Genomic DNA, 24,855 nt, shown 5'->3' on the forward strand with positions numbered 1-24,855 from the left:
GGTTCTGGGTTCATATATTTTTGCTTCTTAAGAAAATGAGGACTATTGTAAAATCAATATCTTACTTCTTTCCTTCAAAGTCTTCAACAGATGTGCAGAAAAATCATCGTTGAATGCTTTGAGAATATTAAAATGTTTCACAGAATCTTCTACAACAGCATCTTCTGAAATTATCACAGGTACCAGCACACCAAAATTATCATCCTTTCGACACTGTCTGTCAATAACTACTCCTGTAATATAACTCGGAAAGTTGTCTGATTCTCGGCTAAACCCAACAACAACTTTTTTAGATTTTGATGCTGCTTTTATTAAAACGTCATGCAAATTTTCACCAAAAGCAGGTCTAAGGTCCTTTCTACAGATTACCTTTAGATTATGCTCCTTTAAAATTGAAGAAATTTCATCTTCCCATTCATAAACACCACCACTTACAATCAAACAGTCAAAATCTGTTATGAAAAATAGTGCAATATGATTCTGACATTATGATAAATGATAACAATTTCACAGATACTCTGTGTATCAGGTAAGAATTTTTTTACTAAAGGTAGGATACTTTTGTAATTCTGATTGACAAAACAGTTACTTACAAAAATGCTCGCCTGTATATAATTCTATATAAGCAACTAATCTTATAGCAACATTTTATAGATTGATTTTTTTTTATTGATTTTACTTTCTAGAGAAATTTTAATAATATTCAATTAAATACATGAAAATGTTTTCTATAGAAAATATATCGTATTACATGAATAAAATGAATTTATTTTAATGTAAGTTTTGCTAATTAACTCAGGATGAGGAGAAAAACCATCCAAGATATGTTACTGGTAGACAATGTAGTCTTTTATGGGTTCAGGCCCGTATTCAATATTTTTATTGGGTGGGTGCGAATTTGTAGAGATTGGACCAAAATTGGAGGGGAGCGCTTAGAGGGAGGGGATCCTCTTGGATCTAGGGGGCGAAGCTCAGGAATTTTTGATAATTGTGGGGGAACTAGATTCAGTTGGGCTTCTTGAATCCCCTACTATCAGTAGTGCGGATTTATGAATTTGATATAGAGGGGGAAAGGGAAGGAATTTTACAGTTTGAGAGTCCATGACACCTCAGCCCCACCATGTTTGGGCCTGAGGTAAGAAAATCTATGATTATAGCACCTCTATATGGCTGGAGATGGGGGGGGGGGAACCCTGCTGCTGGGATCAAGGTGGTGGAGCTCAGGCATTTTGGATAATTTTATGTCATATTTAATAGATTTCTGAAAATGCATACGGTTTTAATCTAGGCATTTGATGAGAGGCCAGGGAGGGACTTCATAGATTGAGGAAATACCACTGTCAGTGATGGATTTAGGAATTTGATATAGGGGAGGAGTGGAGGAAAGGGAAGGATTTTACAGATTGACAGCAGTGCAGTAGCCAGCTATTGAGACATTTGGGACAGTCCCACAAAATTTTTCTAATGGTTCCACATTTTAAAATTGGGTCCAAATTATGCAATTTCATGCATAAAATGGGTCCACTTCTATTATTTAGCCTAAAATGGGTAATATTTTAAGAAAAGTGGTAAACTTTTAAGAAACTGGGTAACATAATTTGAATTTACAAGTAAAGTGGGTTCACACAGATATTGTCCTGTGATGTTTGACAATCTTGGCTGCGGCATTGATAACACCACAGCCCCACCATGGTTGGGGCTGACGTAAGAAAATTCATGATTAACCGCTCTGCAATGCGACTTGCCATATCGCTTTAAATCCACTTGTGGAGTAAACTAAATTATCGAGAACAAACAGTTTATAATATTAATTTACACCGCAGATACACTGTTACCTTATTTCTACCGATATTAACTCTTTGTTCTTTCAAAGTTTTTATTTCATATTTTTTAGTACTTTTATGACCACTAATAATGATTTTTCTCAACTACCTTTCCATGATTTCAGTATTAACTCTGATATTGTTTCACTTACGAATAATTCCAGTTCAAGTTCTAATCCCTTTCTAAACACTGAAGATGATAGATTTGATGAGCAAACTGAATCACTTATTAACCAATTAACTCTAGATCTAACACTCTTGATAATTGTTTTTATCTCAATGCAAATAGTATTAATTCTACTTTTGGCAATTCGTTTAATACTAAATTATCTTTTTTTTATTTAAATATTAGAAGCCTTAACAGTAAAATTGATCATCTCGAATACTTCTTGGGAACCTTAAATATTGATTCTTCTATCATTGGTATTTCGGATACTTTGCTTTCCGATGTCTCATCCACACTATATTATTTTAAAATTATTCATTTCATTGAAAAAAAAAACAGACAACTTCAAAAAGTAGGTGGTGTTGGACTATTTATTCGCGATGAATTAAATATTAAACCTCGTGCAGATTTGTCTCTTCAGCGTCAATTTTCATTGAAGTAGTAAATTTCAAACAGAAAAATACAATAATCAGAATAATTTATCACCATCCGGGTAGCAGCATTGAAGACTTTACCAAACATTTTACGATATTTTAAGTAAGATAAATTCTAAAAACAAACCTTGTCATCTTATGGGTGACAAATATTGATCTACTAAAAGTTCTAAATCATACCCCTACCGGAACTTACCTTGATACTGTTATTTCAAACTGTTTTTTCAATACAATCTCAAAACCAATTAGAATCACCCCCCCCCCCCAGGAGGACCACTCTTATTGACCATTTACATTCAAATAGCGTTTGTAGCTCTATTCACACAGGCGTTTTATTTTTGATGCCTCAGATCACTCCTTTTTTATAAATCCAGTCTTCGCACATGAAGTTAGCCTCATTATTCATGGTCTACACTTTAATAAAGAATCATTCCACGACATTGTCACATCCAAGGTATTATTAAAATCTATCTATCCCCAGCATAATCAGTCATCTGATAATAATCTCATATTACTATTATTCCATAAACTCGTCTTTCAGGTACATTTCCTAACTATCTTAAGTTAGCAAAAGCCATTCCAATTTATAAGAATGGATCAAAGGATTCTGTCTTAAATTATAGACCAATCTCTTAGTGTGTTTTTTAAAATCACTGAAAAATTAATTTTTTAAAGTAACTTATAAACCAATTAATTGCAATGTCTCAAATACCGCCTTTGATATTATTGATCATAATATTCTCATTCTTGAACTTCTGTACATAATTACGTCAATGATTTAACTAATGCAAGTGACATCCTGCGAGTTGAGTCCTTTGGATGATACAACCCTATTTTATTCAAATTCTGATTTAAACGTTCTCTATACACACTGAATTATGAACTTAAAAAGGCAAGTACTGGTTTATCTCAAATAAATTCACTGTAAATACAACTAAAACAAATTATATATATATTTATATAACGTAAATGGGCATGGTTGGGCGTAAGTATAAGTGGGTGTGGTGGACCCAAAACATTTTTTAAAATTAAAGGAAAATTTCATAGTGTACTCGATCTTAGTAGAGTGCTGGGTAGTAGAAAAGGTGGTCCCCGAGGCCTCTTCAGGGCTCCAGAAGACACATGCATCACATAACAAGCACAGCTCCAGAGTAAACTGCTGGGTAGTAGTTAAACGAGCCCTGGGCCCCTCAGACTTTTTAAAATTATAGAAAAACTTCGGTATTTCAATGCAATGTAGTGGAGTGCCTTCTCTGGGGCCCCTTTTAGACTGGTAACTGGGCTTTTCCCCTGAGAATGCCACAGGTGTTACGCCACTGCTAAGGCTCGATAGTAAAGTTCTTAATAGTAGAAAGAGGGCTTGGTCCCCTCCGTGGCCCCTTTTGGGTGTGGGTATAATTTAGTTGAGTAGGCCTTGGTTTAGGTTGGTAAATTTAACAAATGCCCACAAAATATTAAAGATTTGGCTCCGAATTCGGCAGACTTGAAACTCTTCCCAATTGATAAAACCAGTCATTGGTCGCCGTAAAGTTGAAAGTAAGGCCCATTCTTGTAAATTCTTCTTACTACCTACTTGCGTAGCCTACTTAAGTAAATGGCATATCACATTGATCTTTGTTTAAGGTGTGTGCTTCAAACGTATTTTTGCGAAGTGCTGCTTTCAAGTCTGTGTCAGCCTCAGTGATCAGCTGTTCTCTGCATCGCGAGTGACCTAGTGTTCGATTTTGATAGAATGACACACAGTCTTTTCTTTGTATGAGCCTTGTTGGATCAATGCAAGATTGATAGATTCTGAAGTTAAATACATTAACTTTCAGCCTGAAAATACAAAATACTATTAAATAGTTGTTCAATTAATGTATAATATTAGGACAAGAAACTCGATTCTGACACAATTACCAATATGATTACATCTTGTATATATACAAGAAAAAATAATTAAAATAATAAGAACACAACAGTTTTACATGCGTTTAAAGCACATATAGGCCTAGAATGCACTCAAATACTGTAGATTTTCACCATAAGCTAGGCTCCAAGTGCACATTACACAATTTGTTTTTTTAGGCCTATTGCATGACCGATCATCTAAGTTGCATTGATGAACCCTTCATGTGAAACTTTGCCTATCGCAATCAGTAGTTTTCTTCAGTGGACCACTGTATGGCCATAATCTGTGTGTGTATGACCTATATTTGATCATGACCGTCTATTGCCCTCTAAATCTAAAATATTGGTTGCTTAAAATTTTATTTTTGTCCCTTAAAATTTAGAGAGTATGCCTATTCCATACTCGGTGCATTCTTATACATAACTATTTATTGTTTTTTTTCTCCTTCGCTCTTTTAAACCAATCTGTATTTTTGCTGTGTTGTTTAGATGTGTCCATGCATCTCTAAATAAGGGCCACAGCTGTGTCGAACGATGGACCTGCGATGAATAAGGTGTAAGAAAATTAAATTTTTGGCAAAACTGAGCGGATACAACTGATTAAAAAGCAGCCCTTTTAATAATTTTACATATTATTATAGTCAAGATTAGATGGTGGGCAGAGGCCTAATTCAAAAAAGAGATCCAGTGAGAACAATGGTCTTTTATTAGGCCCCATAAAAAATATGATTAATACTGTATTAGCTTATCACCCTATCAAAGAATAAAAACTGATGAGGGAGGAAGAATTTTTTTTTTGCGCTAACCCGTTTTACCGATGTTCACAAGTAAAAGTCACAATGGAATCAAATATATATTTAAAAAATATGTTTTTGTTGTACCAGTAAACATATTTGCAAGAAATCCTGAGCTTTTCAATATTTTAATATAACTTTTTATATATTGTAATAAATTTATATTGTAAAAAATGCATCTGAATAAAGATACCAAGGAAAATTTAAGTGAAAAAAGATGGAAAAACAACCATTTGAAAAAAAAATTTATGTTGATTGAAAACAAATTGAATTTCCCCAAAAGTGTGATAGGGAGGGGGTGATAAACTATTAATTTTTATACCGAAATAAAAAAAATAAATAAACAAGTTGCAGTAAAATCACCTTCTTTTATGTTTACTTTGAAATATTTATGCAGTTCACAACAATTATAAAATAAACCAGATGTGTTATATGAAGGCTCTAATGTTGACGGAATGAAGGCTCATAATGTTGTGTGATTATTTTTTTTTTTTTTTTTTATTTATTTCGGTATAAAATGTACAACAGGCAGCCAGATGGCTGAAAATGTTGAACTCACATATATCAAAAAGTGAGCAACAATATAAACATGACATTAAAAATATAAATAAAAAATTGACAGTCAAAGGATAAATTACAGCCTACGCACCTAGTTTGTTGTTAATCAATTGCACAAATGTTGGAATTGGTGACTTTCTAAAACGTTCTGTTTTGGACCTACTAAATTCAAGTTTGTTTATATAGAACTGTTTCTAAGACTAGATGTCCACTCACGTAATCCACTGCCCAAAACTCCTGACTGAGGAGTCTGTATGTATGTGGACATACTTCAACTATTTGATTTTGTTTCGTGGTTTCATAACCACAGTCATGATCGCTACGACCTAGAGGTGAGTGGCGTTCAGGAGGGTGATAGAAGAGCTCGGGATGGCAAATGAATACTTTATCAAAAAAATGAATTTTTGAGTGTAGGAAAATGAACAATCTGGGTCATAGAAAGGCTGGATGTTAACAGATCAGTGTCCAAGTAGTTGAAATCCCCTAATATGGGAATGGGGGTAGAGAGGTCTTTGGAACGGATTGCATCAACATTATGTATTAAATGGTCTAACAAGTCATCACCACCAATGGCTGATGGTGGATAATAAATGGCACCTTATGAAGTAGCACTGGGAGATCCAAGCCTGAGTCGGGGACAATGACTTTCCTCCAACAACATTCATAGTCACATGCTTCATGTTCGGCAAAATTATGTATGCTATTATTCATTATTTATGAATAAAGCAACTCCTCCTCCTGTACGTTCGCACCTATTCTTTGCAATGCAATTGAACTTAGGAATGTTAACTAAAGATTTGGTTCGATCATTCAGCCATGATTCTGTAATAACAGCTACATCGCTACCAAGTTCCGTTACTGTTGCTTCAAACTCATCAATCTTACTGTTCAATGATCTTGCGTTTGATAAGAAAAACTGAGGGCTCGTGTGAATAACTTTAGACTTCTGCTCCAATTTGATATTAATTAAATTGTTACTCCTAAGTTTCCGTTTGTCAGTAGGCCTATATCTTGAATTACATTTAAATAATGCATTCCCACAGCTGCCAGTGTTTATCCGCACTTCAATTTTGCGTCCTAATTTTCTACTACCTCGTTTTCATTTGGTTTTATAATGCCTGTTCCTAGTACAACATGGTTGATAACAACGTATATCATACTCATGAATGCAAGGTATGTATCTAGCACTGTCTTCATTTGTTTTGAGCATTCCATGCATCGAGTCAACATCATGTTGTCGCAAGGACATTCAATTGAATGGTTCTCCAATGTTGCAAATAGGCACGGGCTACATTGGTTAGAGTAATGCAATCCAAAACCGTTTACTCGTTTAAAATCTAAGACTAATAAATACACGACAATTAAGTACAAAAGATATCCACAATTAATATAAGCAGCAATATACAAACATTTAGTATAAAAAATCACAAGAAATATTGCAGTTCAAATTGACCTGACAGTCAAGCAGTTCCGACAGCGACTATATTGGTGTCATTTTGCTTTGTATATGTCGTTTCTTATGTTATGCATGAATAAAAGGAACAATTAAAAAAAAATATGGAGTATGTGTTACTGCATGACCAACATTTGTTGTACTGTACCTATTGTAAATGTGTATTAATAGTCCAATAGTATGAAATGAATGAATGCATGAAATGACAGATGATCACATCGGAGCATCAGTGCACAACCACACTGTATGGGCATAATTTTTTAAGTCCCAGCTTCGCAGCATCGAGCGAAGTTTCTTAGCTTACAATAGTGGAATTTTAATAAACTTTAATTGAACAACAAATTAGTATTGTATTTGCAGACTGACAGTAAATGTATCCCCTCAATGTGTTAAATCCATCCCCTGTCTTATTTTTGCATTGATTGAAATACAAGTTCATACAGCGACTGAATCGTGATAGGCCTACACATCCACAGAGCAGCAGATCATTCATGCTCACACAGACTTAAATATAGTGCATTTCAATAGAACAACTACTAAATAGGATTTTGTATTTTCAAACTAACAGTAATTGTATTAAACTTCAGAATGTACTATCAATCAATTGTTTGATTCTTGCATTAATTCAAATACAAGCCCATACAAAGGCTGAATCTCAAGGCCGTTAAAGTGAATGGGTACGTCGTGTCGTTCTATCCATAGTCAACACTGCATTACTCGCTAGGCGGTAGTTACAAAAGAACTTAAATAGCAGAAGAATGAGCTGTTCTGCGTATTTACATTAAAATTGATGGAACATCCGCCCATGAATGGGGTAAAATTTGACCATTTTACTAAGTGGAGAAACTACAGGAAACAAATGAACCAGAGCGGTGCCTTTATTGCTGTTTATTATTTCTATATGGTGCCGCCGCGCGGATGGGGTAAAATTGCTCTCCATGTACACACAATGCCTTTGGAACGGATGTTCTACTATATTGGGAAGCTGCTCTATCTTCTGCTATTTATTATCTTTGCAGTTACTCGCTATGCTCACGAGCGATGCACAGAAAAGCTGATCACTATGGCTGACACAGACTTGCAAACAGCGCATGCGCAAAATACGTTCCATAAGGATGAACAATTCATTAGATTTTACCAAACTATCCTACGTTATGCAAATTCGTGTGCTTCAAATATGGCAATATAAAAATCTTTTTAAACTATTCCACTTGACTTCATTATACATATTATGATTTCAAAATACCACAAAATTGCCTAACTTGATTTAATAATTAAACTGACCGTATTTGTTCGAATCAACAGGGTCTGATTCGTTATCCTGTTTAATTTCTTCAGACCACTCCTCTTGTAATTTTTCATGCCCATTTTGTTTAAAATGATTTGATGTCATACTCTTCATGTTTTCTATTTAAAATAAAATGAAATTGAACAAGAAATCATGATACTAATTTTTTGCCATAAAATAAGGTGTAGGGTTACTCTCACTGTACAGTGCTCTTTTGTTAAAACCTGGGACATACATATTATTCTTTATGCTTTAAAAGAAGGCCTATATTTCAACAATTTTCGTGAGGGAGACCAATACCTTCCCCTCAAAATATGTGGGGGGACGTGTTCCCTGTCCCCATAATCTGCACCCATGGGTACACAAAGTTCACATCCCCTCAGCCACAACATGGTTGGGGCTGAGGTGCAAAAATTTCGAGAATATGGACCTCTGGGTGCCTGGAAATTGCACTCTCATACGGTACAAGTACAAATCTTACCAATAATTCATGTTTAACAACATATTACAAAAATTATATTTCTTATGTAAAATTCAGGGGGTGCGATCGCACCGTCTGCATCCGCCCCAGCTATGCTAGTTACTTCCACCACAGAGGTTATATATTTAGCGCTGTTTGTCCGTCAGCAAGATTTAATTAGGCCATAATTGAAAACCAGATCATAATACAATTTGGTGGAATGGTACATAATAATCTAGAAATACACGATAACATTTTAGGAAGAAAGGTAAGAAAAAACAATATGAAGCTCAGGAAAATTTGATTTTTTAACTTCGCGTTTAAAAGAAAAATAATTATCTCTTTGTTGACTTTACTATTGACTTATTAAGTCTAGGCTAGTTACCTCCACTACAGAGGTCATGTATTCAGCAATGTTTGTCTGTCAGCTATATGAAAAAAATTATAAACTGGATCATCATGTTTGACTTTGAATTAATAAAGAACGGCTTCAGCCCCCTAATGAACTTCATTATTAGGCACAATCACAAAAGATAGAATTGATAGCAAAAATATTGCAGTATAACAATCTATTCAAACTATTTTACAGGACTTCCGGATATTTCACACTATACATAAAAGGATTTTAAGATACCGTAACAAGGCCTAACTTGACTTTTCTTAATTAGTTGAACTGACCGTCTTTGTTTGAATCAACAGGGTCTGATCCGTTATCCTGTTTAATTTCTACAGACCATTCCTCTGATAATTCTTCATTCCCTTTTTTTTTCAAACGATCTGATATCATATTCTTCACATTTTCTATTAAATATAAAATGAAGCAGAAAAAATTGTGATATTAAATGTATAAAAATGATGAAACCAGTGAATGTAACCAAAGTAAATAGCATCATGGACTGGGTGGGTAACATCAGACATTATGCATTGTAATTTCTTGGATAACATTTCATTACATAAACATTCTAATTGTTTAACATCTGTACCCATTATCTTACTTGCTTGTTTGATTTATATAATATATTAAATGCTTGCGGTACACCAAGTAGATACGTAGTTCTGAAAAGAACTGTTGTTTGTTGAAAATGTCTTAACGTTTCGATTGAGTTGCTTCAATCGACTTCAGGAATGTAATATCTGCAGAGAATCCAAACACTGTTATACTTAATGCAACAAACACCATATATTACCTTGCATTGGAGTGTCACCTAAAATGAGACAAAAAATATAGCATTCAATTAATCAGTACTAAATACAGCGGACACGCTTCTTTCAAATTTAATTTATTTTAGAAATGAACCATTTTAATGATACATTTAACTACAAGTTCATATCAACATGATTTTATATTTATTTTATTCTTATGTCAGCCGCAATAACGAAAAAAGTTCTGTACACAAGTGACAGCTTTAGATTAATAAAGATCTGATCACTGACCAAAGAGACATCATATCAATAGGGTTTTGCTTCATATAAGTCACTGGACACATGATCAATCTTGCATATTAACTATAAAATATAATTTAACTTATCTCTACAGTTACTGAAATGGCTATTGGTTGGGTTCGCATGCCAAAGGGTAACACATATCTAGCTAATACAGTATAATTAATCAATTTTATCTACAATTTAAGATATACGAAGTAAACTGTTATAATTTTATATTGCAATTAAACAAACAGGCCTAATAATTGAAATAAAAATGAAGGACTAGATAAATATTTTAAAACACAATAATTCTGAAGGTGAAACAATACTGCGTTCTATAGTATGGTGGTAAAGCATGAGAGCTGGGAATATGGTTAATTCTTCGTTCTTCACTAGATACTTCATCTTTGACCATATTTTCTAATTAGTACACAGATTTGGATTAGCATTCTTCATAAAAACAGCTCTGAAAAGAGGAAGAATGATTTTTCTTCAGAATCACAATTGCAGACTGAACTGAAACTTACCAAATTTATCTGCAATTGCGAATATTTGCTGTCGGCTTTCTTTGCAATCAATGGCTTCGTTAAGTGGACGAAACTCAGGTGGAATAATAGCACCTTCTGATAACTTAAAAAATAATAGCCTGGATTTATCAAGACTTTTTGTTTCCAGTATGCTATGAAGAGCATGGTATGCAGCAAATTTTGTATAATCAGTCTCTTCAGTCCCTGAAAATCCAAATACTACTGTCTTGCTTCTTTCAATAGATGCAATTATGTTATTCACCAGCTCTCTACCACCAATCCCATCTTCCTCGCTTGTGCACACAAGATCAGGCCTCTCTTTTTTGGCAGAACTCAAAACATCCTTAATCCACATTTTGTCTTCACTTATAAAGAGTATATCCGAGGTCACTTTAAGGGGAAAAAAAATGATAAAGATCAATACACTAAACTGTACTATAAAAGTGTTACTTCAGAAATAATAATATTGTATATGCATGTTACACATATATTAATGACATGGTATACCCCTTTTACACTGCAAGCAAAATTCCGGACATACGGCACCCGATATTACGGCATTTCATATTATTTTGTGCGCATGTTGCGCTCCATAAGATCAAGGAGTATTGATAAAATAAACAAGGCAGATATCAGTACGTACCCTAGCCTACAATGTAATTTACTTCTCCGACACCGTTTCACTCATTTATTATTCGTCTCCGGACATATTTGACATTGGAAGACTGCGTGAGTTACTATGTTAATTATTTGAGTTTTAATGTTTTTATTGTTTTAAAGAAGTTTATTAAGTTAACCTAGGCCTAGGATGAGAAGAGATGATGTTGCCTGGGGGCGACGTGGGCATGAGACGAAGAAGTTTGGTGCGCCTCTTATGACAAATTATTGAGGCGATGCTTTGGTGTTGCACTTTAATTGATTATCTCAATGCCAGAGAGATGCGACCTGTTCTAGATGCACCTACTGACTTTAGCAGGCGAATGAAAGAATTAGACAAGAACACGAATTGTCATCTCCTGTTCTTGTGGAATTAGCAAGTCAAAAGGTCGACTTAATGTTTGAGTACATGCGCCAAATCAAGGATGCTGAAGCAACCATATCTACTTTAATCCCATTTCTAAGGCGTGAAACTGAAGCACGAGAATGCAGAGAACAACCGCATGTGTTTTGTGACGTCACAAGCAAAAACCCATCCGCTCTTCACATTAGTAGCCAAACATCTGTCCTCCCGCCTAATCAGTCATTTATCGAGACCAACATCAACAAATGCCCATTCTGTGTCGGTCATCCTGATCATCTTATCAGATGCCCAAACTTCACATCAAAATCGAACGAAGAGAGAAGGATAATGATTATGGAAGCCAAATGATGCTTTCTTTGTTTTCGAACGTGAACACAGGATGATATCTCCAATATTTTGCCGTCTACCATCCACACAAGATAACCAAAATTAGAATTGTGTGGAACTCTGCTGCAAAGTTCAATGGATTTTGCCTAAACGATGGATTTCACAAAGGTCCTGACTATTTGAAATCACTTGTGAAATGCTTCCTGCACTGGAGAAAAGATAGTGTGGGCATAGCCGGTGATATCACAAAAATGTTCAATCAAATCGAACTCCCAGCACATGATCAAACGTTTCATCATTTTACTTGGCGTTTTGGTAATACCTCAGGACCTGTTAGGTATTTCCAATGGTTATGGTAGCCATTCGGTGATAAGCCGGCACCAGACATTGCCATGATGACTGTCCGTCTACTTGCCGAGGCTGCGACAAGTACTTATCCTGAGGGTGCAATAGGCAGTCCACAGTTACACAGGTTTATTGACGCCTGCGGAGCTGCAATAGGACCAGTGATCTCGTTAAGATGGGACACCCCAAATGGAGTAGTGTTGACTTTCGCTATTGCTAAGGCGCTCGTTGTACCGCTGAAACAACGATCTAAACCGAGACTTGAAGCTAACTGCTGCTGTAGTCATGGCACGACTTGCCACTGTTGTACTAGAAGTAAATCGGTAGCGTCAGTTCCAGTCAATTTTAAACAGATTCAGAAGTAGTTCTTTCATGGGTTAGGTCACCAGCAAGAACATTTTAGGCATTCGTTTCTGCACAGGTTCATGAAATTCAGGATGTTCTTCCTAAATTTTCAGCCGTGTGAACTGCAAGAGTGAATCCGTGGTCCTGAGTTTCTTCGCCAAGATAGAGAGATTTGGCATTGCTGCGAGCCCGATTACGACACTGAAGCTAAACATCGTATAGTGAAGGAGTATGCACCCGATGCCCTTCGAAAAATTAATTGCGTTTCTGCCCTACCAGAGATGTTAAACGTCTGTGGGCTTCGACTTCGGATTGGAATCATCTTGTTCGCCTTATCACCTATTGTCGCCGTTTCCTTAATCAAGAAGGAATGTAGACCTAAATCTTTTGCTTTAACACCAGTTGAGCACGCATTGTTTTATGTAAGTCAAAGTTTCTAGGCGGAAAATGAAACTGATGTTTGGACTACCAGAAAATTGTATCCAAAAATCGATAGAAAAAGCTTAGTCCGAGTTGAAGGAAGGCTCCAGAAACTCAACATTCTAGAAGAACAAAAATTTCCTGTCCTTCTTCGCAGAGATTCACTCGAGATTCACTCGAGATTCACTCAACATTCTAGAAGAACAAAAATGTCCTGTCCTTCTTCGCAGAGATTCACTCTCTATATATCTTGGGAGGAGCTAAACTGTTTAAAGAAGTGGCCGCAAAGTGCATGTACTGCCGAACCAGACGCAGAAATTTACTGACTCAGCAAATGGGAGAACTTCCGAGTTTTAAAAGGAGATCCACACACGCCACCATTTCATAGCGTAGCACTAGACTACTTCGGCCCCATTACTATTAAATAAAGTGGAAACGTTATGATTGTGACGTGCACAACAACTCATGCAGTCTCTCTTGAGCTAGAAGACTTGTTTTCTACTGAGGGATTCATAAATGCTTGGAGACGATTTTCCTGTAATCGTGGAGTTCACCCGGTAGCTACCTTTAGTGACAGAGGACGAAATTTTATTGGAGCTCAGGACTCTATGCTCAGGGTAAACTAAAGAAATGGATCGACTCATGCAACATTGAACAAGTAAGACTAGAATTCCCAAAGACAAACACATGCTTCGACTGGAAATTCAATACTCCACAGCTTCTCATACGAATGGGATAGTCGAATCACTTATCAGAAGCTGTCACAAAAGTCTTAATGATGTTACTGATTACCATCATCGCAAGTTCAGCGATCTCGAATGGAAAATTATTCTCGCTGAAGTAGCCTATCTTATAAACTCCCGGCCCTTATTTCCGGATGGCTCAGATCCATTAGAATTCCCCCCCCCCCACCCATTACAGCTCGGTATGTGGAGGCGGGTTCTAGTAAATGAAGTATTCCCTGGTAAAGATGGTCTTGTCCGCAAGGTCACAGTTAAGACAGTGGAAGGATCAAATGTAGTTGTAAAAGACAAACCCATACACAAAATGTGCTTGATAGCTACAGTAGGAGAACTGGAACATGGTTTTCATTCTAACGAGGACACTGAAAAGAACAATATTTAATCTATAGATTGTTGAAATCCTGTGTGTTTACCATGGTTCACGTTCACTCCCCACTAGGCGGGAGTATTACGGCATTTCTTATTATTTTGTGCGCATGATGCGCTCCATAATATCAAAGAGTATGGATAAGATAAACAAGGCAGAAGTCAGTATGTACGCTAGCCTACAGTGTGCTAGCTGCTAACCAATGTTTATAAATTTGAAATTTACCTCTCCGACACTGTTTCACTCATTCACTTTATTATTCGTCTCCGGACATATTTGACATTGGAAGACTGTGTGAGTTACTGTGTTTATTTGAGTTTTAATGTTTTTAGTGTTTTAATGAAGTTTATTAAGTTAACCCAGGCCTGGCCCAGGATGAGAAGAGATAATAGTTACCCGGCGGATACGTGCGCATGAGATGAAGAAGTATGGTGCGCCTCTTATGACAAATTATTGAGGCGATGCTTTGCTGTTGCACTTTAATTGATTATTGTATTCAAAACAATAATTGAAACGTTGATTTGTTATCTTCATAGGCCATAATGTTAATGTTGCAGCATAGAATTGTAGTATTGCTATAATTGCCTTTTATTAAATAGTTGTTTATTTGTTTTGTTTGTAGACCTTACCGTCATCGTAATAAAGGTCAAAGTTGTCTTAATACAGTGTCATCGTCTGTTGTCCGGATTACTCAAGATTTTTGAATACCCAGGTTGGTGTAAACATAAAAAAAACACCACCCGAGTTGAAAAACATCCCAAGATTGATGTGCGGGACGCATTTAGCGTTGGACAACCTGGGTGCATTCCGGAGTTGCCAGTGTAAACAGCACCAAATTAGACTAGGCCTTTCCTGGCTAGGGAAATCTTACCTGGCGCTACCACAGCTGTGGTCAGGTAGGCCTATAAACTTTGCATGTAATGGGCTAAACACAGACACCTTTCAAATTAAACCCCTTGTGCTCCAGTATAGACTTGATATCAACAATTTTGATTTAATTCGCATAATTTAAAAACAATCTGCAGATACATTGCTTCAATATCGAGTTGGTTGCCGGTGTAAAATGGGAACAACTCGGGATCAACCCAGACTTTTTCGTTCAATTTAAATGGAAATCATGCATTTTTCCATCGTCGGAAGTATAACTCAATGTCCTATTCCAGTGCCAATGTAGTAGTATTACTTTTTAAATGTGTATGTGTATAGTAGGCCTATGTTTATGTTTTATTATGTAAACTACAAAAAGCAACAACTCAACGTCCTATGCCAGTGTGCCAATGTAGTAGTAGTAGTATTTTTTTTATGTATGTTTAATAACTGAATTCACTTCAATGCTATATTTAGATATTCATTCATTATTATTATTATGATTATTATTACTTTTTTATTATTACTTTTTTATTATTACTTATTTATTATTAATACCTGTATTATTATTATTAATTATTATTATTATTAATTATTATTATTATTATTATTATTATTATTATTATTATTATTATTATTATTATTATTATTATTATTATTATTATTATTATTATTATTATTATTATGTCTTTGACATTATCATTGTTTCTCTGGTAGGCACCTTGTACAGGGACATGTTCCCTTTTTTGCCTACCAGTCTCATTGCATTTTGAGTGAAATAAAATTACGAATTATGAAATATACTAATGTCATCTATCGATAAAAACATTGATTCGATTAATTACCAGCAGCTTTTCGCACTGTGGCAGTGCCGATAGAAAACATAAATTTTGGCACTGCGGCAGTGCTGATAGAAAACTGCAGCTTTTTTTCGCACAGCGGCAGTGCCGATAGCCACTACCATATTTTTATCCACCTGAGACCCACCATGGTTGGGGCTCTGGTGAGACAATTTTTAAGAATTTCATAGATGCTCGAAAGTAGTACTTAAATATTACAATTACAAAATCTACCATATCCTTCTGAACCCACCATGGTTTTGAGGCTAATATACAGGTGTTGTTGTACAATTGTTAGTTTACAATTATACAGTAACAGATATTTTAGTTGACATGAATAGAATTCTAAATTCCCTTAATGGTAAGACGCCTGGAAGTATTATGCTGCAGTATATTAGTATATTGTGCAGTCGTCTGGACAGTAAATTCTAAAAGTCGTTTTGACCTTACTCGAATTAATAATGTGTTACTGCAATGCTAACATATTACGTTCCTATAATAAAATCCAATTTATTCACTGAAAGAAATTTAGATTCATTTAAATTTAATTTAAAAACATTTATATAACAAACTCTTAAAGATGTATTGTTCCATGCTAAATACCAAAAAAATCAAAAAAATATTCTTTGAAATAAACTTGCCCATTTTAAAGTAACATAAAAGTTATCAACTTGAACACAGAAATTAGTGTATTTAAAAAATGTCTACCTATCATAGGGGATATATACCCCCAATATTTGACAAGGGGGAGATGGTCCATTGTATCATCCCCCCAATATTTTGACTATGTATGGGATAAAATGGAGATTTACACACTTCAAAGACTGTCACAGAAATAATTTGCACTGTATTATGTGCTTACAAAGATGAAAATTAGCATAATGTATTAATGTTGATAACAAAATTATTTTATCTGGTACCAATCTAAGCTCTTTTTTCCTTAGATGTTAGATGTGCTGGCAAAGAGAGCCACATTTCTCACTGAAGGGTGTGTACGACATCAGTAATGTTATGTCAATTCCAAGAATGTTTAAGGTTATATCGGTTGATGAGGAATTTATTGATTAGGCCTATAATAACAAATTGCATCAATTTATTTTGCAAAAACAAGGTTTCCAGCTTCAGAGGGGGGACAATCTCCTGTCCGCACAAGGGCACATATTGGTGCTAACACAGGGGTCTTGGGTCAGAGTGGGTATTTATTTTTTTTAAATTTTTTTTATTTTTATAGAGGGTAACCCTTCTAGTTTAGCCCAGTAGGTTAACTGATATTCAGGACCATCTTTAATAACATTAAAGAACAGTACAAACAACATCATTACAACATAATAATAACAACAACAACAATCCTCATTCACCATCTATACACATTGAGGCCCTTTTTTAGGTTAAAATGATCTATCTTAAATTTGTCCTTCTTGAGTTTGGGACTATTATGTGTTTAAATAACTTAATAGGATAAAACTCAAAAAGCCCTAAAAAAAAAAAAAAAATATTTTTGTGTTTTTAACTCTAATTTCGTCGGAATTGATGAAAACTCCCTAAAATGTGCAATTTATAGAGAATTGGCCTACCGTAACAAGAAATGCGTGCAAAGAATTTGGGAATTTTAGGCACTTTCAGAGGATGCTTTTGTCAAGGGGTGGAGAAAGATTTTCCAAAGATGGATATTTTCCCCTTGTCCCCCAGTGTTTTTAATGTTAATTTCGTTGGAATTGATCAAAACTCCCTAAAATGTGCAATTTTTAGAGGAAATTTCTTAACAAGAAATGCGCGCAAAATTTGAGGTTTTTAGGCACTTTCAGGGGATGAAAAGGCATTTATAAAGGGGTGGGGAAGATTTTTCAAAGATAGATATTTTCACCTTGTTCCCCAGTGGTTACACCATCGGGCAGCATAGATCAAAGGAGTTATGACAGTTTTTAAAGTGGAGAAGGGATGCAGGGTGTTGTGAGTCTGGTCATTATGATATCTTCCTTTTTATTCTTGTCTTTATTTTTGTCTTCTCTTTTTCTTTCCTTTTCTTTTCCTCTTCTTTCTCTTTCCCTCAACCACCCCTATTTCTTTTCTCTTATTACCCAGCCCGGTACGACGGCTTGGTCAACCCGGTGAAAACCGTCAGGGGAGGGGCAGTTTCCCTCTTTCTTTTTCAGATAATTGCTTATTTATATTACTTTTTTTATTATTATTTTTATAGATTTTATCTTTCAAATTTAAGCTTAACACAAGTCACTTTATACAATATAATAATGATGATATTTTTTTACCTTTCATAGTGCTGGTTAAGTACACCTTAATAAAAGACCTTCACAGTTCAATCCAACTATAGAACATCACACCTTTAAATAATAATTGAAAAGGTCAGTGACATATTTACCAATAAACTGGAAATCATAAAATTAAACAGCTAAAAAACAATAAAACATGATGAATGAAACATCTTTACATGCTTTAATTTAATGATATTTACAAGAGGACCACTGTTGTCAAGGGAAGGGGAATTGAGGGTGTAGAGCCTACAAATGTAAAAATAATCTCCATGTAAGCTGCATGTGTGTCTACATTGACTTATTAAAGAACGCATGACTAGTATGAGTGTGAAATCAAGAAACATACAAAATTGAATATGCACTATTAACTCTAAATTTGTTTACACTACTTCAAAAACAAAAATAACACAATATCTGCGTTTATGAATAAAATCCCAATTTATGCACTGAATGAAACTTAGACTTTATAAAAACATTTATATAACAAACTCTTAAAGATATATTGTTCCATGCTAAATACCAAAAAAATCATAAAAATATTATTTGAAATTAGCTTACCATTTTGAAGTAACATAAAAGTTAACTTGAACACAGATATTTGTATTTAAAAAAAGTCTACCTAAATTAGTATTTTAAAAAAGTCTACCTATCAGTTTACAGCGAAAAATGACAGAAACTCTTCCAATCACTGGAAGTGTTTTATTATTTTTATTATACTTTTCTGGTTTAAAAATCATTTTTTAGATTCAATAATTTCTATGCACAAGTTAATAATTTGTATGTTATTGCAAAATGAGCAAGTTGATTTCAAAATTGTATTTTATGATTTTTTGACATTAGCAAGGGACAATACATCTTTGAGAGTAAAGCCCCTTTCCCACATTCATGATTTTTGCTACAATGGAGCATGATTTTAAAAAGTTTTAAAATCGCGCTCTATCGTAGTGATTCGTACTCCCCACATTCATGATTTTTGCTACAATGGAGCATGATTTTAAAAAGTTTTAAAATCGCGTTCTATTGTATTGATTTGTACTCAAAAAGTTCAAGTTTTACGTTTCATCAAGACGCAACTAGGACGCCGTCAAGATATATTAGGGCACTAATGCGACAACATTTTTACGAATTATAACGATAGAGTTACAATTTGTGACGACGTACTACGAATTACCAAAATTTTCATTCACTACGATTTTACAAAGACGCAAGCACGACTTTAGCACGATTTAACAAGACGCACAGCACAAAAACAATCATCACATGACATGACTAAAAAGCGCACTGTTTAAGCACTATCAACATTTGCAAGTTGCTGCTATAGAAGAAGAAAAAAAAATGTTGGCTGCTATAGTTTTGATAATCAAGAGTAAGCGTCAGTCACGCCGAATGCATAGGCCTAAATGAAGTGTATGGGTAAAGCCATGGCTCTTACGTCGTCCATATTTTAGACAGTATGAACACTTACTAGTTGAGTTAAATAGAGAAGACCCAAGAGGCTTCAAAAAACATCATTTTGGGAGCTGTGATATTAGTAGGGCTTGAGCACCAGGCTTGGACTGAAAATGAAACGCCACCCCCCCAACCAAAAAAATTACGGTAAGTAGTTAAAAAACCCCCAAAATCACCATATTTTGCAAATTAGCACCACTCAACTGCTGTCTCTTATACACATCTAGATGTGTATAAAAGACAGCCATTATACACAAGGATAAAAATTGTATAATTAAGAATAATTTAAAAGCGGTAGCTTAATTTACATTCTATTACAAATTATATTATTATAGTTTAATTTGGTCGTGGGGGTAGCCATTATGGTCAGTGGCGGTGCCAGCGAGGCAGGGGGCTTAAGCCCCCCAACTGGACAGGTCAAGCCCCCCTGCCAGACAGAGCTCGTCGGGCAGTCAGACCATAAAACATATAAAAATAGGCCTACACAAAGCCAACACATGTCTGTCACATTCTGAGAGTGCCATTTTCAGCAATCCAGATGTTGATATTCCTTAAAAAAATCTCATTTGGGAGGGGAACCTCCTCTCAACCCCTTCCAGCTCGAGCCTACGAGCACAAGTCCCCCTGTCGGACAACTTAGCACCCCCCCAGAAAATATATCCTAGAGCCGCCACTGATTATGGTACCTGCCACTTAGAAGAGCGAATGGACACATCGATAACCTCCATAAAGTGAGTCCCGCCTAACACATCAACATCAAGCTTATCGAGGACAAGGCCTTCAAACAGCAAATTTTTCCCATTACGTGAAAAATTTAAAGAAGTTTCCCCTACTACCTTAAGAGGGGACGAGCCATCGGCCTGGTGTGCAGACTGGGAAAGCTCTTTGCAGCTGCAGAAAGGGAAATCATGTTATCAGTAACAACACTATCAATAGTGATATGTGTTGAGATCTTATGTTCTCTAATTATAAAAGTAGATGCTGCCCTCTATGAGAGGCAATGATAGGTTAGAGGTGAAAGGAGAAGCATGTGATAGTAGAGTGGAAGAGACATATATGTGGGGTGTTAGACCAGTGATTGCTGTTAATAAAAGTTTGTTCTATAATACAATGTAGTGTCTGTTTTAATGCTGTAAAGACGTAACACTGGTGACGAGAATAAATAAGTAATAAATACGGTAATGCATTTAATCTGGCTTATGAACTTGATTTGATTGTACAGCATACATCAAACTGTGTTCGATTTTCAACATGGCGGTGAAGATAGATTTTTGTAGTGACATTCCAGTACTTGACTTAGAGTCGGATCCTACAACATTAGCCACACGATGCCGAGAATGGAAACTGTTCATAGACATCGTGATAACCGCTAAAGGAGTACCGGACGATAGACAAAAGAAGGCTATACTCCTTCATGCTGGAGGAAACCGCCTACAACAAATTTTTTTTGCACTACCAACTGTAGCGGCTGCCGATGCCCAAGCTGATGACGCGAACACGATGACGTACGCAGCGACCCTAGATAAACTGGACACCTACAGCCCAAAGACAAATGAGCCATACGAGTGACATAGATTTCGACGACTAAAGCAGGAACAAGGAGAGTCAGTGAGTAACTTTTTAACAAAGTTAAATAAACAAGTTAAATTTTGTAATTATGGTGATGACTCTAGCAAACATGTACGCGACCAATTCATTGAGGGATGCACATCTGAAAAGCTACAAAAAGTACTTCTCGAAAAAGGAAATGATTTGACATTAGAGAAACTAATTAAAGTTGCAAGCTCCTACGAAGCAGTTTTACACCAATCATCAGCGATGTCAAATAATACCTGTTCAAATGTCAGTAGAGTAACGACCGAAAAGAAAGAGTACAAACACAAACATGACATACAGTACAGTGTTGGAAGTGTGGTAGACATGGACAAATGGGAAAGGATTCATGGTGCCCAGCGAAAAACAAAGAGTATAATAAATGTGGACATTTTGGTCATTTTGCTGTTATGTGTAAGACTAAGGACTATAAATCTAAGCAAAAGTATGAAAGGGGTAAACAAAGTATTAGGAGTCAATCTGGTAATAGGGTCTCTGAAAAGGAAAGGGAAGGTTTATAATGTGCAAGAAAGTGATGAAGAATTGTTCAGTATTGAGGTAAACGGGTTATATGATGAACCAGTTTATGAGGCACATATTGGGGGTCAAGAGGTCAGTGTCCTGATAGACTCAGGTGCACAATGTAACATAATAAACAGGAAATTTTATAACATGTTAAAGAAAAAGGATTGAAATGTAAAACTGAAGTAGTTAAGAAGTTTTTAAAACCATATGGAACAACTGATCGGTTGAAAGTAACAGAACGATTCTGGACAAATGTTAAAATGGAGAATAATACAGTTAGAAATGTAGCTTTTCTAGTGTCAGAAATACTTGGGAGAACAATTTTGGGACGAAAAACGTCAACCGAACTTGGTGTTTTAACTATTGGCATACCTGTAAATTCTGTTGTTGATGAGGTTTTCTCAGATGAGAATATTGGTAAATTAAGTGATTACCAGCTTGAATTACATATTTAAAAAAAAATCCTACGTTCACTGCACAGGCATGTAGGCGCATTCAATTTAGCTTAAGGCCAAAGGTGGAAGCCAAGTTAAAAGAACTAGAGAAAATGGATATTATTGAGAGGGTAGAAGGGCCCACCCCTTGTGTAAACCCTGCTGTTATTGTTGCCAAACCAAACGGTGACATACGACTATGTGTTGATATGAGGATGGCAAACAAATACATAATTCGGGAACATCATCCAATTCCAACTTTAGATGAAATTCTATGTAATCTGGGAAGTAGTACTGTGTTTTCTAAACTTGATTTAAGTATGGGGTTTCACCAAATTGAATTATCCGAGAAATATCCGAGAGATTACAACATTTATAACACATGTTGGCTTGTTTAGATACAAGAGATTGATATACTGTATGGAGTAAACTCAGCCCCAGAGCAATTTCAACACATCCTTAGAGAAGTAATAGCTAACTGTCAGGGTGCTGAAAATATTGCTGATGATATTATTGTACACGGTAAAGATGCTAATGAACATAATGTTAGATTAAGGAAGGTATTAGACACACTTGCACGAACAGGATTAACTCTAAACCGAAACCAGTGTAAGTTCATGTGTAACGAGGTTGAGTTTATGGGACACTTAATAGCAAGCAAGGGCATCAGCGGTCCGACTGAAGAGCGAGTACGAGCACTCAAGGAAGCGAGAGCACCTAAGAACAGTAGCGAAGTTCGAAGCTTTTTGGGACTTGTTAATTTCAGAGGACGATATATTCCAGGCCTGGCAACTATCTCAGAACCTTTGAGACGGCTGATCAGAAATAACGAATACTTTAAATGGGGAAAGACAACAGATGGCATTTAACAAATTGCGAAATGCACTAGCCGATGACAAAAAGCTAGCATATTTTGATCCAAAGCTCAAGATAAGAGAGATCGCTGATGCAGTCCTGTGGGAATAGGGGCCGTGCTTCTACAGGAACATGAAAATGTGTGGAAGCCTGTTTCATATGTCAGTAAAAGCTTAAGTGACACAGAGACTGAATATTCCCAAAAGGAAAAAGAGGCGCTGGCACTCGTGTGGGCAGATTTCATCTGTATTTGTGTAGAAACTGTTTTGAGTTAGTGACTGATCACAAACCACTACCACTTGAGGTTATATATGGAAAGCCACGTTGTAAAACATCTGCACGCATTGAACGATGGGTACTTCGTTTGCAACCATACCAATTTACAGTGAAATACAAGCCAAGGAAAGAGAATATAGCGAATTCGTTGTCGCGTTTAGTAACGAAAGAAAACGGTAACCCTGTCGATGATACAGAGCTTTATGTTAACTTTGTCGCACATCGAGCTCTCCCAAAAGCAATGAAATTAGAAACAATCAGACAAGCAACACAGGATGACGACGAAATGAAAGAGTTGCGCAACATTATCCAAAGTGGAAATTGGAATCACAAAAGATGTACCGATTATCGTATAGTATGTGATGAACTTTGTGTAATAGATGATGTAGTAGTAAAGAGGAACAAGAATTGTTGTTCCTAAAGAGTTAAGATGGTCAGTATTAAGGTTGCACATGAGGGCCATCCTGGAATTGTAAATATGAAACAAAGGTTGCGCACCAAGGTTTGGTGGCCCAAGATAGACAAAGATGTAGAGAAATTTGTTAAGTCATGTGCGGGATGCCAACTAATGGGGAGGCCCGAACCACCTGCTCCGTTAAGACCCACTGAGATCCCAGAGGGACCATGGCGTATGATAGGTATTGATTTCTTAGGAACACTTACCAACGGGGGAGAGTATACTAGTAGGAGTTGATTACTATAGTAGGTTTTATGAGGTAGCAATAATGAAATCTACCACAGCAGATAAGGTTGTTGTATGTCTTGAGAAATGGTTTGCTAGATTTGGACTACCACAAGTGGTAGTTAGTGACAATGGCAGGCCCGTAGCCAGGGGGGGTTTTTATGGTTCGGGCGAACCCACCTTTTCTAGAGAACCCCCCTGTATTCTAGCGAACCCCCTCGAATTTTTGAATGAGTCCCACCCGTTTTTAAATTGTAGCCTGCATTACAAGCCTACATTCATAGAATATCTCAGCTTCAGAAGTTCGGAGATTTAAATTAAAACGCAATTCCAGCAAACCATGACTTTACGATGGCACACATAAAGATGGCAAACATCGATAAAAACCTGGCTGTCGTCTCAACTTTCACTGGCCTTTGGCTGAATGTTTGTAAGAAATGTACCAACCGGTAACAAAACCGGTCGCCGTCTACCTAGAGTAAATGGTGCCACCAAACGAAGCTAAAGTTTGCGACATAAATCCACCAAATGCAGATAAAGTTTTGCGACTTATACCCGATTCACACGTACAAAAATCTTACCAAATGTAACAAAATGTAACCAAAAGTAACATTTTACGGCACGTGTGAAAGTACCTCCGTGTAATATCCTTGTAAAATCTCGGAACGTCTCGGTAATC

The 24,855-nt window shown here is 36.0% G+C and overlaps 1 protein-coding gene across 1 annotated transcript in view; it reads right to left on the minus strand.

The window, feature by feature from the left end:
- Positions 1-24,855, minus strand: part of LOC117118164 — an 89,737-nt gene that overhangs the window by 56,028 nt on the left and 8,854 nt on the right. Inside the window, exons 2-7 of the mRNA XM_033262679.1 lie at positions 18,360-18,431; positions 10,819-11,208; positions 10,054-10,071; positions 9,545-9,667; positions 8,403-8,525; positions 66-452 (exon numbers count right to left, since the gene is read on the minus strand). Coding sequence (XP_033118570.1) covers positions 66-452; positions 8,403-8,525; positions 9,545-9,667; positions 10,054-10,071; positions 10,819-11,208; positions 18,360-18,366 — 1,048 coding nt within the window. The 5' untranslated portion in view covers positions 18,367-18,431. The remainder of the gene's footprint in view (positions 1-65; positions 453-8,402; positions 8,526-9,544; positions 9,668-10,053; positions 10,072-10,818; positions 11,209-18,359; positions 18,432-24,855) is intronic.

The sequence above is a fragment of the Anneissia japonica genome, unplaced genomic scaffold, assembly GCF_011630105.1.
Source record: "Anneissia japonica isolate Jap-2015-1 unplaced genomic scaffold, ASM1163010v1 scaffold11779_len1430905_cov172, whole genome shotgun sequence".
Taxonomy (NCBI): domain Eukaryota; kingdom Metazoa; phylum Echinodermata; class Crinoidea; order Comatulida; family Comatulidae; genus Anneissia; species Anneissia japonica.